Source organism: Pongo abelii, chromosome X (assembly GCF_028885655.2).
Source record: "Pongo abelii isolate AG06213 chromosome X, NHGRI_mPonAbe1-v2.0_pri, whole genome shotgun sequence".
NCBI classification, from domain to species: domain Eukaryota; kingdom Metazoa; phylum Chordata; class Mammalia; order Primates; family Hominidae; genus Pongo; species Pongo abelii.
The window spans coordinates 48,383,883-48,402,359 of NC_072008.2; the positions used below are offsets into that span (position 1 = coordinate 48,383,883).

General features: G+C 39.3%; 1 protein-coding gene across 6 annotated transcripts in view; it reads right to left on the bottom strand.

Annotated features, from left to right (window-relative positions):
- Positions 1–8,549: 8,549 nt before the first annotated feature.
- The window catches only part of ZNF182 (zinc finger protein 182), a 31,847-nt gene continuing 21,919 nt past the window's right edge, over positions 8,550–18,477 (bottom strand). For all 6 annotated transcript variants that reach the window (XM_054544035.2, XM_054544036.2, XM_009234799.4 and 3 more), the window contains 3 exon segments: positions 17,231–17,357; positions 16,897–16,986; positions 8,550–11,500 (listed from right to left, as the gene is read on the bottom strand). In XM_054544035.2, coding sequence (XP_054400010.1) covers positions 9,870–11,500; positions 16,897–16,986; positions 17,231–17,357 — 1,848 coding nt within the window. In that variant the 3' untranslated portion in view covers positions 8,550–9,869.

The window sequence follows — 18,477 nt, forward strand, 5'->3', positions numbered from 1 at the left end:
TTATAGGCTCATAGGTGGAAGGACTTACCTCGTGTCTCAAATGAAACTTTGGACTTCTGAGTTAATGCTGGAATGAGTTAAGACTTTGGGGGACTATTGGGAAGAACAGTTGTATTTTGCAATGTGAGAAAGACATGAGATTTGGGGGGCCAGGGGCAGAATGATATGGTTAGGATGTTTGTCCCCTCCAAATCTCATATTTAAGTGTAATCCCCAGTGTTGGAAATGAGGTCTGGTGGGAGGTGTTTGGATCATGGAAGTGGATCCCTCATGGATGGCTTGGTGCCATTCTTGCAATAATGAGTTCTTGCTCTATGAGTTCATGCAAGATCTGATTGTTGAAAAGGGCCTGATACCTCCTCCTCTCTCCCTGTGGCACGCTGGCTTCCCTTTACCTTCCACCATGAGGTCCTCACCAGAAACAGGTGTGAGCACCATGCTTCATGTACAGACTACAGAACCATAAGCCAAACCTCTTTTCTTTATAAACTACCCGAGTTGCAGGTATTCCTTTACAACAATGCAAAAACAGACTAATACAGTGGGCTTATAAGAGAAACAGACTAGAGCTGTTTCTCTTAGCCATGTGAGGACACACAAGATGATGCCATCTGCAAACCAGGAAGGTGGCCCTCAACAGACTTCAGATCAGCTGGTGCCTTGATCTTGGAATTCCCAGTCCCCAGAACTATGAGCAATACATGTTTGTTGTTTAAGCCACCCAATCTACAGTATTCTGTTATGGCAGCATAAGCTGACTAAGACAGGTTCTCTCTGCCCATTGCTGATAGATCTTTATATATTTTTTTTGCCATATTTGCTTCAGATATACATACACACACACATATATATATGCACATACATACATATACAGATATACACACACCATTATAGATAAATGCTGTTAAAGCTCCCTGTATACACCTTCCTTCTTTCGCCTCATTCTCTCCATAGAGTTCATGGCTATCCTGAATTTGGAGGTTCACTTCTCCATGTCTGATATTGGTATAAACATACCTACTTTCTTAGGTTAGTCTTTGCATAACATATCTTTCTCCATCTTTGCTCTCTACTTTTTTGTGTATTCATAATAAAGGCACCCCACTGTCCTCAGATGCTGGAGATCAAGGCAGCACTACAGTTATAACGTTAACAGATAAGCCAATACATGAGCCCACACATGTATCTCAAGCCCAAGGATTGGTGGCAGACCCTTTATAATAAGCCCAAAACATATCCTGTGCTCAATGTGAGCCTCACCCCAACTTGGCACATGAGCACCATTCTGGTGGCTTAATTTCACAAAATCCTATGAAAGAAATATGGGTCATGCAGCAAGAGCAATCTTCTTGCAGTACTAGAACCAGGTCCAGTGACCTATCCAGATGGCAACGGCCCAAGCTAGTCTTAGGCATTGGAGAGAGACTTAGAAAACTTAGAGGCAGGCCCTTGCACAGGGACTGGAGCCCCGACTTGTGGGTAGCACTGAAAAAAGCTATGACTCTTAAGGGTAGCACATGCTGTAGTCAGGCTTAGTCTTCATTTGCTCTGACAACCTTGGTCTTTTAATTCTCTGGCTTCTTGGGCTCTCAAATCTCAGGTACCTCAGCAGCTTTCTGATGCCTCCAAATAGTTTTTGTCCTTTATCCAGTTGCTCTCAGTAGGAACATTGGTATGCCAAGAGCTTGTCTGTCATCACCAAAAGTAGTTTCTCCAATAAGATTTTTGTTTCTCCTCCAACATGTAACAAAACCCAGTTTGAGTGCAGGCATCCTTTGTGTGAACAGACAAGAATAAATAAGTTCCCATATATCTTTTTCTTATCACCCAGGGATGGAGCCATCATGTGTTGTTGCAGGATTAGTGGCATTGGAGGATGAGGAATGAAGGCAACTTTCAAAACCTCAGTCTGCAGTGGGCCATCATGTGTTGATGCAGGGACCAGTGACATTGGAGGATGAGACTGAGGACTTCACCTGGCAGCAGTGGCACTTGGACACTGCTCAGAGGACTGTGTGTGCAGACGTGATACTGGAGAATTACAGTCAGCTGGTGTCTGGGGAGGGAAGGTAATTTGGTATTTATGATTATTGTGTCTAGGTTGACCCCTTTGGCATGCCATTGACATACCATGTCTTTCTTACAGGAAGTGGGTCTCTGGTGGTTACAGGACATGGATATGAGCTCCTCAGATGAAAGGACATCTCCAAGTCTCCCCCCATTCTTTGCTTAGCTTTGAGAAAGAACCCTGCTTCTCTTCCTTGTCCTCGGGATCTGATCCCTGCCTCCTTCAGCTGGAGCAAGCCTTTCTAGGTCATCCTCCCTTTCCCTAACCCTTTTCACTTTCCCTCCAGCCACTTGTCATCAGCTCCACTCCTTATGCACTCAGAGATTTATAGATCTGTCCTTTTTCAAATTTGCGACTTGTACTTCTACTTCCTTTTCTCATTCTTGTGAAAGGCTCAGGTGTTTTCTACTTGTGTTATACAACCAGATTCCACCCCACCCCAAAACTCCTCCTTTCAAGGATCTCCATTAGGTGGCCCTATCAGTTGTTTCTCTCTGTTCCCCCAAACTGAAGTTATGGTGTTGTATTAGTCTACTCTCACACTGCTACAAAGTTGTATTAGTCTACTCTCGCACTGCTACAAAGAACTAAGACTGGGTAATTTATAAAGAAAAGAGGTTTAATTGACTCACAGTTCCACAGGCTGTACAAGAAGCATGTCTGGGAAAGCCTCAGGACACTTACAATCATGGCAGAGGGTGAAGAGGAAAGAGGAACATCTTATATGGCTGGAGCAGGAGGAATAGAGAACAGGGGGAGGTGCTATACACTTTTAAACAACCAGATCTCATGAGAATTCACTCACTATCACAAGAACAGCAAGGGGGGAAATCCACTCCCATGATCCAATCACCTTCCACCAGGTCCCTCCTCCAACACTGGGGATCACAATTCGACATGAGATTTGGGTGGGGACATAAATTGAAACCATATCAGTGTCTTTGTTTTCTAGTTGTTTGCTGCTGATGCAAAGAAAAACAATTTCTATAGTTTGAGCTTATATTTAGCAACTTTGCTAAATTCACTTATTAATTCTAATAATTTATCTATAGATACTTTGGATTTTTCTATGTATACATCATCTGCAGAAATTGAAAGTCTTATTTATTCACTTCCAGTCATTACTCGTTTTCTTTTTCTTGTGTTAATGCACTGCCTCAGACCTCCAGTACGATGTTGATTAGAAGTGAGCATACCAGGTGTCCTTGTCTCATTTCCAATCTCAGGAGGAAATTTTTTCCATGTTACCATTAAGTTTTGCCATGCATCTTTTAAACACACCCTTCATCAGGCTAAGGAAGTTCTCTTCTACTTCTAGTTTGCTAAGAATTTATATTGTGTTGAATTTTCTCAAATCCCTCTCTTTAGAGAAATTAATAGATTATATAATTTATTATTATGAATATATGAATTCATATATTCATAAACATTCAACACAATATCATTAAAATAGGTTATATGATCTTTCTTAGAGATAATATAACCTATTATTAATTACATTGACTAAATTTTTAAATTTATTGGCATAGTTTTCATAATTTCCTGTCCTTTTAGTGTTTATAGAATCTGTAGTGATGGACATTTATCATGGACATTTGAAAATTTGTATTTTATTTGTTGCTCAGTCTAGAGTTTCTTGCATATATTAATCTTTTTAGAGAACTAGCTTTGATTTATGCTATTGTTTGTCCTCTAGAGGTCCTGAAAACAAATGTGAGTGCTTAGCACTCACAAGAAGTGCTAAGCATAGATAGTAAGTAAGCTAGACACTTATGAGACATGAAGAAAATGCACAGGATGTGTGAAGTATAGATAAGTAAACAAGTAGCTTTTGAGACAGGCAAAATTCATAAGATGTGTTATAGTTAGCAAGCAAGTACTTGTAAGATGTACTAAAGATAAATAGAATACATAGAATATGATAGAACAAGGATATTACTTATAGATAGAAAGGGACAGGAACACCAACTCATAAGGTATCCTACCACCTTGGTTATATTATACTTAAATTAACCACCAACTGGTGACACTTAGTATTGTTCCACTGAACACAGATAAAACCCATCACTGTTCAGGCTAATTGGTAAGCTATAAGCTGAGGTAAGCAAGGTATGTCATTGACCTTGAGCACCTTCAGTCTGCATGGGGCCCTTTTTCAAACCTCAACTCTGGTCCTTGTAACCAATAAGGCTGATGGAACAGAGACAGACAGAGACAGAGGCAGGGTCTATGAATATTGCATAACACAGGACTCAGGAAACGTAGTCCTTCATCCTGTTTGTACCCTCTCCTAAGTCTGTCAACTTACTCCATCTCTTTGCTTCTTCGTGTATATATATACACATATATATGTGTGTGTATATATATACATCTGTCCTATACGTATATATACACATATGTATACATATATACATATGTGTATATGTATACATATGTATATACACGTGTATATATGTATACATATGTATATACACGTGTATATGTATACATATGTATATACACGTGTATATATGTATACATATGTATATACACGTGTATATATGTATACATATGTATATACACGTGTATATATGTATACATATGTATATACACGTGTATATGTATACATATGTATATACACGTGTATATATGTATACATATGTATATACACGTGTATATATGTATACATATGTATATACACGTGTATATATGTATACATATGTATATACACGTGTATATATGTATACATATGTATATACACGTGTATATATGTATACATATGTATATACACGTGTATATATGTATACATATGTATATACACGTGTATATATGTATACATATGTATATACACGTGTATATATGTATACATATGTATATACACGTGTATATATGTATACATATGTATATACACGTGTATATATGTATACATATGTATATACACGTGTATATATGTATACATATGTATATACACGTGTATATATGTATACATATGTATATACACGTGTATATATGTATACATATATACATATGTATATACACGTGTATATATGTATACATATGTATATACACGTGTATATATGTATACATATGTATATACACGTGTATATATGTATACATATGTATATACACGTGTATATATGTATACATATGTATATACACGTGTATATATGTATACATATGTATATACACGTGTATATATGTATACATATGTATATACACGTGTATATATGTATACATATGTATATACACGTGTATATATGTATACATATGTATATACACGTGTATATATGTATACATATGTATATACACGTGTATATATGTATACATATGTATATACACGTGTATATATGTATACATATATACACGTGTATATGTATACATATATACGTGTATATGTGTATACATATGTGTATATGTGTATACATATGTGTATATGTGTATACATATGTGTATATGTGTATACATATGTATGTACACGTGTATATATGTATACATATGTATGTACATATGTGTATATATGGATATGTGTATATATTTGCATTTTTCAAAAAAATTGATTTAATAAGCCATGTGACTCAACCATTTTATTTTATTTTTTTGAGGCAGAGTCTCACTGTGTCACCCAGGCTGGGGGCAATCTTGGCTCACTGCAACCTCCACCTCCTGGGTTCAAGCAATTTGGCTGCCTCAGCCTCCCGAGTAGCTGGGACTACAGGCATGTGCCACCACACCTAGCTAACTTTTGTATTTTTAGTAGAGACGGGGTTTCACCATGTTGGCTAGGCTGGTCTTGAGCTCCTGACCTCAAGCAATCCATTTGCCAAAGTGCCAAGATTACAGGCATGAGCCACTACACCCGGCCTGACTAAAGCATTTTAATTTGGTCTGTGAGCCTTTCTATTCTGAGACTTCTAGGGTAGCTTGACTGGTCGCATATTGGAGACTATCATTGTATCAAGGGAACTTCTCACATTAACAGACCCCAAAGGATAAAGTGAGAAGGGATCATAATTCAAAGTTTGGAGTTTACCTAAAGAAATAGGACAATAATATGAAATAATTTGCTAAAATATTGGGGGCCCAGTATTGATCTGGGTGGTTATAGGGTCAATCAAGGGACACAGGGCTGATCTTAGGAATCTAGGATAGTTTTGGGAGCCCTAAGAACAAGGTGAAGAAGGACCATAATTAATTTTATTTTAGACATTTTAGCTAAAGCAGTAAGACAAATTAAGTAACTGGCATAAATAATGTGGGGGTGGGACTTAGGGCTGGCCAAGGGGGCACAACAGAGCTGATTTGGGGGAGGTGTCAGGGACACCTCTGGCAGTGGGGCCTCTCCCCCTCTGAGTATATATAAGTAACAATGGCAAGGAGATTGTGTTAGTCTGTTCTCACACTGCTAAAATACCTGAGACTGGGTAATTTATAAAGAAAAAAGGTTAAGTTGGCTTACTGTTCTGCAGGCTGTACAGGAAGCATGGAAGCATCTGCTTCCAGGGAGGCCTGAGGGAGCTTTTACTCATGGCAGAAGGCAAAGAGGGAATAGGCATCTTACATGGCAGGAGCAGGAGGAAGAAAGGAAGAAGGTGCCACACGTTTACACAACCAGATCTCACCAGAAGTCACTAACTATATGGTACCAAGGCGGGATGGTGCTAAACCATACATGAGAACTCCACCCCCAAGATCCAATCACTTCCCATCAGACCCCTCCTCCAACACGGGATTACAATTCAACATGAGATTTGGATGGGGACACAGATCCAAACCACATCAGGGATGGAACACAGAAGTGACATTCATTGAGCACTGTGTCCAGAACACAGGCTGATCCCATCCCATACACCTGTGGTCACTGCAGGGTCTTCAGTGCAGCTCCTCTTTGTGCAGAAACCCCAGGGATCACCTGCCACCTCCACCCAACTCCCCATCGCCACCAACGCAAGGTCATGCATCACTGAGACCCCAAGACCCTATAACCTCTGACACCACAGATCCCCATTACTCACCTCACAGAGTGCCTCCCATTCCAGCAGTCTTCCCACCTTGACTGTCCGGCATTCTTTCCCTCTTCACTCATTAGCGTCATGCCATGCTTTGCCACTTTCCTGCACTGCTCTTCACCCAACCCCATTAACCACTGTCATTCACACTGTGCTTCATATCACTCCCAATTTCCTCCACTCTCCACTCACTCACTGCCACTCTACTCCCTCCTTCTCTCCCCAGTACTACTCATGTTTACTTACACTGAACTGTTTCTTCTCCAGTAACTCACACCACTGGATATTTCCCCCGTTTCGCCCTACTCTTCCCTGTTCACCACCCTTCTGCCTCTCTTTACTCCATTCACTCCCCACTTGGCCCTTCATTACCCTCCTCTCTCTTCCTCCAATCCCAATCCGTTTATTCACATGCTGATGTTCATCTCCATCCATTCCCCTGTCTGTGCTTCACTCACCTCCATTCACCCACATGTGGGCCATCAGCTTGCCATTTGTGTCCCAAGAAGCAGGAGTCCAAGATCTACCTGAAATGGTGAGATCTGACCCTCACTCCCACCCCACTACAGGATGGCCTTCAATGGACCTGAAACCCTAGCAAGATTCTCTATAAGTAGAAAGGTAAAATAGCTTTATTTCCAGTGCCCTTGGGCATCTTTCAAGGAGACTGCACCAGGAGCAAGCCAGTCTGCCCCACGTTTCCTCTCCCTGGAAAGGCACTGAATGTGACATGTTTACCTTAAATAGTTCATAAAGTGAGCCCACGGCTTGTTTCCTTGCAGGATTACTCAGGGAAAAAAGAAGGCCCGGAAGGGCACAGGCAGGGTCTCAGGTCTAACTCACCCACCCATTTTGATAAATCCAAACATTGCCCATCCCTAGTTTTTCATAGCTTAAGTTGTCCAGTTCCAGCAAAGACATGGCCCCAGTGAAAAGCCACAGAAGCGTGAGGGCCACAAATACAGTAATTCACAAGCAGGACCTCTCGTTCTGAAGCAAATGTCCTGTTATGTGGTCTTTGGCTATGTCCATTCAGACCATCACTCTTAATCTGTCTCTCACCTTGGAAAATATGTATCACCAGCACTAGTGCAACCTTAGAGAAGCAAGTTATTCAACCTCTCTATGGATTCGTGTTTTGCAGCACTTGTAAAAAGCGTTTGTATGAATGATGTAATAAAAATCATTTCGTTAAGATATGGAAAGTCCTCAGTGGGCTTTAGTACAGGATCTTTTCACAGATGTCACTGTGCATGTTCCAGTCTCAATTATTTTAGTTACCTAATGTGGTCCCAGCTGACCGGAGAATCACTTTATTTGGCAACCTCAGGAAAATGATGCCTATGTGCCTCTGGAATTGATTGAATAACTGTTGTTCTATCTGCTTGGTTCTTCAATTTATTCACTAAAAATAAACTCTACATTGAGCATATCTATATTAAATGTTATAAAATCCTGTACCTAGACTGTGACTTTACTATAACAGTAGAACAAAATAGCTTTTTAAATGTTTTATTTTTGAAAAGGTAGTACATCCACATAGTACATAGTACACCCACATTTTCAAAAGCTATGAAAGGATACAGTTATCTCCCTCTCAATTCCATCCCCCCAGCCACCACTGCTCCTTCCCCTCCCAAGGTAATCAGGGTTACCAGGTTCTCGTGTCTCTTTCCAGAGATAACTTATGAATTCACAATTATGTACTTACCATTTTTCTCCTATTTATATACAAATGGCAGCATATTATACTCACTGTCCTCAACCTTGTTTTTCCTACCTAATAACATAAACTGAAGGTTATCCCATATCACTACATAAATGGTATCCAAGTTCTCCTTATTTATTCATTGTTGTCTACCCAGGAGTAGGCTGTATGAATATACCACAATGTAGGGAACCAGAACCCTGATATGGTGTCATTTAGACAGCTTCCAATCTTTTGTTCTCACAAACAGCGCATTAATATTTCTGTATGTTCATCATTTTGTATATGTGTGAGAATGTACATTCCTAGAAGTGGAATTGCTGGCCCAAAAACCAAATGCATTTGTGGTTTTGATTACTTTTGAATAATTCCTCTTTGAATGAGAAGAGTTTTTCCTGGACTTGCTATTTGCTGGAGGTTCATGTGGGAAAAGAAACCAGGGCCACATTCTAAGCAGATCAGTTTTTTTTTGACAACTGAGAATTTTTTTCCCCCACATCTGTTAGTTTTTTCTGACTTTACTTCTCCCAAGTCAGTAAATAGGGTCAGCTGTAGGGCTCTTCACAAGGAAAAGTCCCTTCTCTTCCCCCAGCACCCCATAACTGTTGCTCCCATCAGTAGACTACTTTCTAAAAATATGGCTTGCCTGAGTGACTCCTTCTCGAGGCCCCAGCCTGTTTCTCCTCAGACCCCAAATGGTCTAGGAAACATTCTACCTCCTACCTGCCCACGCACTGTTACCACTGTTATATCTATGGTTCCGCGCCTCGGGGTATATCCAGAACCTCAGCTAAGAGTCCTTACCAGTGCTGTCTCGCATCTGCAGCCTTGAGCACGCTCAATCTGAAATCTCCTGCACCAGTGCTTCATTTCCTCTGCCTGTGGCAGCCCTCTCATCAGGGTTGCAGCTGTCTCCTAATTTTGTCAGATACAGAGATTACACTTCTGCTTTTTCTCCCATAGCTTTTGGGTTATGACTGAGATGAAAAGAAGAAAGGCTGAATTTACTCCCATATTTAAACCACGAGTCAGAATATACTTTTAAAATGTGAGTAAAACTGACACAACTTTCTTTCAGTGTCCATAATAGATACTGCTGATTAGCTCTCTAATGTGCCATGAACTTTGACTTCCGAGTGTGGCCTCTTCCATGGGCTTTCTTTCCTGTATGGGTTCGCTGATGTACAATAAGGTTTGATTTTTGTGTAAAGGCTTTCCCACATTCTGTACATTTATAGGGTTTCTCTCCAGTATGAGTTCTTTGATGTACAGTGAATGTCGATTTTTCTCGGAAGGCTTTGCCACACTCAGTACATGCATAGGGTTTCTCTCCCGTGTGCGTTCTCTGATGTATTATGAGCTGTGACTTCTGGCTAAAAGCTTTCCAACACACGGGACATTCATAGGGTTTCTCTCCTGTATGAATTCTCTGATGTATAATGAGCTTTGACTTTTCTCTGAAGGCTTTGCCACATTCATTACATTTATAGGGTTTTTCTTCTGTATGAGTTCTTTGATGTATAATGAGATATGATTTCTGTGAAAATGCTTTTTCACATTCATTGCACTCATAAGGTTTCTCTCCTGTATGACCTCTCTGATGTAGCATGAGGTAGGACTTCTGAGAGAAGGCTTTCTCACATTCATTACATTCAAAGGGTTTCTCTCCTGAATGAGTTCTCTGATGTACACCAAGGTTTGACTTTTGCGTGAAGGTTTTCCCACACACATCACATTCATAGGGTTTCTCTCCTGTATGAGTTCTTTGATGCACAATGAGGGTTGACTTCTCATTGAAAGACTTCCCACATTCAGTACATTTATGAGGTTTCTCTCCCGTATGAGTTCTCTGGTGTATAATGAGAGTTGACTTATCACTGAAAGCTTTCTTACACTCATTACATTCATGGGGTTTCTTTCCTGTATGGGTACTATGATGTATAATTAGATCAAGCTTCTGTATGAAAGATTCTCCACATTTAGTGCATTCATAGGTTTTCTCTCCAGTGTGGGTTTTCTGATGGACAATGAGGTTGGACTTCTGAGTGAAGGCTTTTCCACATTCATTACATTCATAAGGTTTTTCTCCTGTGTGAGTCCTGTAATGTATGATGACAGTTGACTTTTCTCTGAAGGCTTTTCCACATTCAGGACACTCAAAGGGTCTCTCTCCTGTATGAGTTCGCAAGTGTATAATGAGCTGAGATTTTTGGCTAAAGGCTTTTCCACATTCGGTACATCCAAAAGGTTTCTCTCCTGTATGAGTTCTCCAATGTACAATGAGGTGTGACTTCTTGCTGAAGGTTTTCCTACATGCAGTACATTCAAAGGGTTTCTCTCCATTTTTAATTCTCTGATGTAGACTAAGGCCTTTCTTTCGCCTAAGACCTTTCCCACACTCTTTATAGCCATAGGGCTTCACTCCAAGATTTGTTTTCTCATACTCAGTATGGAAGAACAATTTTGCACATCCATTATCATATTTATTTTCTGCAGAACTTCTACTAAATAAGTCTAAATTATCTACCATATTATTTCCAAATGATTCGTGTTTATCAGGTCTTTGTATTGAAGCAACAAGGTTTGTACTCAGATGAAGTATGTTTCCAAACTCATGACAGTCACGAGCACTCTTGGTGGTAACTGTTTTCTTGTCAGAAAATCCAACTTGCATCAGCAGACATTTATCTTGGTCATCCTGATGTTGCCTCTCAATCTGTTCATCAACTTGACAGACTTCTAGAAAGAAGTACAATAAACCACCTTTATGCTTTGACATTATGGAGCAGACCTTCTTTAGAATTATTCTGCCATATGAAAGCTGATACTATAATCTCATTTTATCAGAGTTCCTGGAGAGAGAGTTTTTTACTAAACTCCCACCTGTTGGTCTTTTTGTTACCAAGAACAATCTTACCCTGACACCTCAGTCTTTCTTACCTCTATTTATACATCATACCTGACTTCCATCAACTCTGGGAAACTTACACCCTTGATCTTCAGTTATCATATAAACTTTTTTTTTTTAAGAGACAGGATCTCAGCTCTGCTGCCAGGCTGGAGTTTAGGGGCAAAATCACAGCTTACTGCAGCCTTGACCTCCTAAGCTCAAGCAATCCTCCCACCTCAGCCTCCTGAGTAGCTGGGACTGCAAGCGCGAGCCACCACATCTGGCTAATTTTTGTATTTTTTTTTTTTGTAGAGACAAGGTCTCACTATGTTGCCCAGGCTGGTCTCAAACTCCTGGTCTCAAGCAATCCTCCAGCCTCAGCCTCCCAAAGTGCTGGGATTACAGGTGTGAGCCATCACACCTGGCCAGTATCATATGAAGTCTTAACTGTACCTGACTTACAGAATTTCTGTTTAGGTGGAAATGCAACAGCATGATTCCCAGACTCATGTCTTAGAATAGTAACACTGAATCCACATTCTCAATGAATGAAAGAAAAATATAGAATGATTAGCTTGACAAAAACAAAAAACTAAAAATATTTGCCCAATCTGGGTTCACCCATGTATCCATCAAAGCTTGCATTCACAGTTCTTCAACACCACCTTCTCTACTCCTGTCTATACTATTTCCACTAAAACCTCTGCCTATTCTGTACTCCAAACACTTCTTCATGTTCCATCACCCACATAGCCCTGTGTTCCATATTTTGCTATATTCAGAATCTAGATAACTTTCAAGAGGCAGGTCAGTCTTTTCTAAAAAGCTTACTCTGATCTTCCTATATAACTTAAATTTTTATTAACTTCTAAAGTAGTCAGTCATCTGTATCACTCATTTAAACAGTTAAAATTGCAAAGCTTTGCCTTTAATTTCATCAATTGCAAGCAGCACATTATTTCACATTTTAACATCTCTGAATCCAGGTGCACCTTACAATCAATGTCATAGGTTAATTGGTGGCAATTTTTCTTTCTTAGTGGTATGTCTTTAAATCTATGGCATCTTGAAGTTAATAAGATACAGCAAGTACTTTTTGTACATATGGTGAATTTTACATCTTTTTTATAGTTTACTTTTCTTCTTACTTTTCCCCAAATTTTTACATGAAAATTTTCAAGCATAGAAAAAGTTGAAAGGCAAGTACAGTAACTACTCATATTACCACTTAGATTCAATAGTGTTAACATTTTGCTATAGTGATACTGGATTTTAACACGGATTGTGCAGCTGTGGTTTTTCTTCCTGTGACTTCCTTTCTTTGGCTAGCTAAGCATTAGTTCTTAACCAGAGATAAACACAAAATCACATGAGGAACTTTTTACAAAATGCTCTCCATGGGACCCAAGCTCCACTAAAGATCTGCTGAATCTGAACCTTCTTAGGTGGTAAGAAGCAGTATGGCCCATGTGGTTAGGGTCCTGGGCTGTCTAGCCCAGGAGAAAATCCTGGCTCAACCTTTCACTTGATCTGTGACCTCAGGCAAGTGATCTAAACTATTTGTACCTTACTTCTCCACCCATATAGGAATTATAACAGTGCCCACCCAAATGGATGTTGAGAGAATTAAATTACTTACAACAGGGCTTGCAGAGTATACAGGAAGTGCTTTAAATTGTTTACCACCACTACTACTATTACAACTACTACTATTATGATTTTTAAGAATTACTACATTACTGTAAAAAGAAAGAGTATATTTATATATTTAACATGTTCTAGAATATTAAGTGAAAAATGGTGAATAAAACCGTGCATACACTGTTACCTGAGGCAGGAAACAAAGGGAAAAACTGGGTGATGCTGGAGGTTATTTTGAGCCATAGGAGAGGGAAGCTGAAGGGTTTTTAAAGTGTGTGTGGGCTGTGTGTGTGTGTGGGGGGGGGGGGGGGGTATGGTATAAGTTTCATCACTTTGCTTCTTTTATAGCAAGGAATGAGATGAGATCATTTGCTAAAAGAGAGGGAAAAACAACTTGGAGTGGAGGTTTGAAGGAAGCAAGAAAGGTGTTATAAGACATGGAATCAAACCTAAGTGTCCATCAAGGAATATCAACGGATAAAGAAAATGTCATCTATTTACACAACGGAATACTGTTCAGCCATAAAAAGGAATTAAATACTGTCATTTGCAGCTACATGGATAAGCCTGGAGGACATTATGTTAAGTGAAATAAGCCAGGCACAGAAAGACAAATACTGCATGATCTCACTCATATATGGGAGCTAAAGGAGTTACTCTCATACAAGTAGACAGTAGAATAGTGACCAGACACTGGGAGGTGAAGAGGGGAGGAGAGGATAGGGAAAGGTTGGTAAATGGGTGCAAAGATATAGTTAGATAGGAGGAATAAGTTTCCATGTTACATTGCACAGCAGGGTGTCTATAGTTAACAATATAGTGTATCTTTCAAAATAGCTGAAAGAAAAGATTTTGAATGTTCTCACCACAAAGAAACAAATGTTTGCGCATATTCTCACTCATAGGTGGGAACTGAACAATGAGAACAAATGGACACAGGAAGGGGAACATCACACTCGAGACTGTTGTGGGGTGGGGGGAGGGGGGAGGGATAGCATTAGGAGATATACCTAATGCTAAATGACGAGTTAATGGGTGCAGCACACCAGCATGGCACATGTATACATATGTAACTAACCTGCACATTGTGCACATGTACCCTAAAAGTATAATAATAATAAAATAAAAAAAAGAAACAAATGTTTGATGTGATGAATATACTAATTACCCTAATTTGATCATGACACACTGTATATATGTATCAAAACATCACACCATACTCCATAAGTATGTACAATTATGTGTCAACTGAAAGTAAAACTTTTTAAAATGTTTAAAAACCTGCATAGTAGGAAATGAATAAATACATGTTCTTATAGGCTCATGTTGTAAAAAGTGATGGAAGAATAAACCTTTAAATTTTAATAAAGGTTACCTATGAGGAAGGAAGGAAGGAAGGGAATGGAATGGAAAGGGAAAGAAGCTGGACTTTTCTGAATATATCTTGTTTTCTGTATTGGACTTTGGAACCAATAAATCTTTTATAACTATTTTATATAATCATAAAGCAAAACTGAACATAAAAGGATTCCTTAATAATAGTAAATATTCTTTCTGCTGCATTTCCTAATGACCATGCTGAAGGTCTTGATTCTCAATGGCACCAAAATGATTACCTCAATTCATTCAACTCGCTATACACAAGCAACAGTCTCAAGAAGAATACTAACAATACTACTGTCAGATGTAAGATTAATAAATTAAAAACCTTTAAGCTCAAAATTTGATTTGGAAATATTAATTTGAACAGGAGATATTTTTTCTGTAAAAAATGTATACATAATAGTTCCTAGCTTTGTCAATGAAAAGGCCTCAAAACAATTCTCTAACCTCTAAATCGTGGGCTTAAAACATTATTTTCCACTAAAAAGAACCAGAGCCCCTTGAAGAAATCGCCAATTCTAGGTCAGAGGCAGGAAATATACAAAAGGAGCCTGGGACATGTTGTAATACCAGAAAGCAAGGAAGCTACCAAAGACTCAGGAGCCAACTTGAAGGAGATTCCACTGGCCAAAGAAGGGACAGTGTCATGTGTAACATGGAAAATAAGACAATGGATTAAAACATAGAAATGTATACACCCATAAGTCCATAAATGATTCACAAAAAAGATATAACTTATTGGTCACCTTTGGATGATGCAACAAAATCAATTAATTATTTTGAAAACTAGTAGAAAAGCTCAATCACTGAGCCTGTCTTTTCTGTACAATATGTAACTCATGATAGCCAAATGATAGATGAGAAGCAATTTCTCTTTATAGAATTATTCCAGTGGGGCCGGGCGCGGTGGCTCATGCCTGTAATCCCAGCACTTTGGGAGGCCAAGGCAGGTGGATCACGAGGTCAGGAGATCGAGATCATCGTGGCTAACACAGTGAAACCCCATCTCTACTAAAAATACAAAAATTTAGCGGGGTGTGGTGACACGCACCTGTAGTCCCAGCTACTCGGGAGGTCGAGGCAGGAAAATTGCTTGAACCCAGGAGGCAGAGGTTGCGGTGAGCCAAGATCACACCACCGCACTCCAGCCTGGGCAACAGAGCAAGACTGTGTCTCAAAAAAAAAAAAAAAAAGTTAAACATACAGTTCTTTTTATACCACCACATGGTATAATTCCAATCCTATGTATCTACCCAAAAGAAACAAAAACATATATCACCACAAAAATGTGTACATCAATGTTCACAGCACCATTATCCATAATAACCAAAAAGTTGAAACAAGCAAAATTGATGAATGGACAAACAAAATGTGTTCTATCCTAACAATGGAATTTTATTCCTCCATAAAAAGGAATGAAGTACTGATACATGGTACAATGTGGATGAACCTTGAAAACATGCCAAGTGAAAGAAACCAGACATAAAAGGCCACATTTTGTCTGACTCCATTTAAATAAAATGTCCAAAATAGGCAAAACCATAGAGACAAAACAGATCAGTGGTTGCTAGGGAGTGAGGGGAAGAGGGACGAGAGTGACTGCTAGGGAGTAGGGGCTTCTTTTCAGTGTGATGAACACGTTCTAGAATTAGGTAGCGGTGATGGTTGTACAACTCTGTGAATATACTAAAAACTACTGAATTGTGTACTTTAAAAGGGTGAATTTTATGATATGTGAATTATATCTCAATAAAGCTACTTTTAAAAAATAGATAACCAAGATGTTTTAGGAGAGCAAATCTGACAAGTATCTAAACTGAACGAGAAGACTGGACTCAGGTTGTTCAATCTGAAATTAGAGCATTAGAGTCCAGGCCTGTGACTAACGTGGGCCTGGCTTTAGATAAGTCAGTGACAGGTGAGAGTCGTGAAAGTGGCAAGGCCAGGGGGTTGTGGCATTTAAGAGACACTTTCATATGGGACAAAAGGAACTGTGCAGAAACTTGCAGGTAAGCACCAACTTAAGGAGAGTGGCCTGGTGTATGGGGGACAGCAGGAGTGTCAGTTTTGTGTCTGAGGTGTTCATGTCCCTGTCCTCCAACAGTGCCAAGGGCCAGAACCTTTTCCTAAGATATTCCTGAAAGCCCTGCCAGAGGGCCTCACCTCTGACTAATAGGGTGGAACTTCATGTCCCCAGAGCCTGGGTCAAAATTCCACTTACCTGGAAAGTTCCAAAATGGGATTTTTCCTTCTGCCGGGCATTCTTCTACCTCCAACTTGAGGATGAGGTTTGGTTTGGTAACCTGCTGCCCTGTTGATGAGAAATGACAGTGATACCTCCTTGGCTTTCAGAGCCTCTGAGACAGAAGAAGTTACATATTGGGGGCAGCACAAGGAATCTATTGCTTGACAATGGTAAAGTCAAACCATTTAACCTGCATTTTGAGCTCACAAACACTTTTTCAGGAGAGAAAAGGAGGAACTGAGAAAGGAAATGCCTTCTATTGGATGCAATAATCATAAACAGCAAAATTACCTAAGGAAGCCATTCTTACCCACAAAGACCAAATTGCTATAGGTCTCCAGCATCACGTCTCTGTACAGGGTCCTCTGTGGCGGGTTCAGGTACTGCCACTCCTCCTGGGTGAAATCCACAGCTACATCTTCAAATGTCACTAGCCCCTGTAATGGTACATTCTTTTTATTTTAAAATGCTGACCACTAGATGATGAGGATAAAATGCACGGGAACTTCTGATTGGGTTCCTGGTTCATCTGATGACTCAATACTGGATGTCTATTTCATATCAAGTTAGTGATCTACTTTGTGGGAGAATCACAAATCGTGGTTAAAAAAAAACTAAGTAAGAGAATACTTGAGACAATGTCATATCAGCACAAGGATAGACAAACAGTCCAGTGGAACTAAAAAGGGAATCCAAACATGTATAGACACCTGATTTATGACAAAGTTGGCACAGTAAAGCAGTAGGGAGAAGATGACCTTTTCAATAGATGTGGATGGGTTATTAGATATCTATATGGAGAAAATGAAATTTAACCCCTCTAGCCACACATAAAAATCAGCTACAGGTAAACTGTAAATCTAATGTGAGAGGTAACCAATTAAGTGTCTATAAAATAATATAGGAAAATGTTTTCATAAGCTTTGGAGTAGGGAAAGAATTCTATAACAAAACATGAAAAGCACTCCTCATAAAGGAAAAGACAAGTGTTACGAGATCAAAAGTACTACAATGAAAAGGCAAGCCACAGATGGGGAAATTACCGGCAATATTCATGAGGGATAAAGGTATCGTATATAGAATATATAAAATAACCCCTTCAAATCAATAAGAAACACACACAAAAGAATGGATAAGAGAAGTGAACAGGTACTTCACTGAAAAACAAAACCAAATGACCTATGAACATAAGATAATGTACTCAAACCCATTAGCAATCAGGTAAGTGAAAAATTAAGCCACATTGAGATACCACTATACACCCACAAAAAAGGTTATAATTAAACAGACTAAAATAACATAATATCGTGTTGAAATGAGAATTCTTACACACTATTAGCAGGAATATAAACTGGTATAATCGCTTTGTTAACAGTTTGGCATTATTTACAAAGGTTAATGGTTTGCATATACCATGACCCAGCAATTCTACTCCTAGGTACACATCTTAGAGAAAATCAGGCACATGTGCTCTAGAAAACAAATATAAGGATGTTCACAGCAGCACTATTTCTAATACTAGATCACAGATAAAATCCAAATGTCCATCAACAGTAG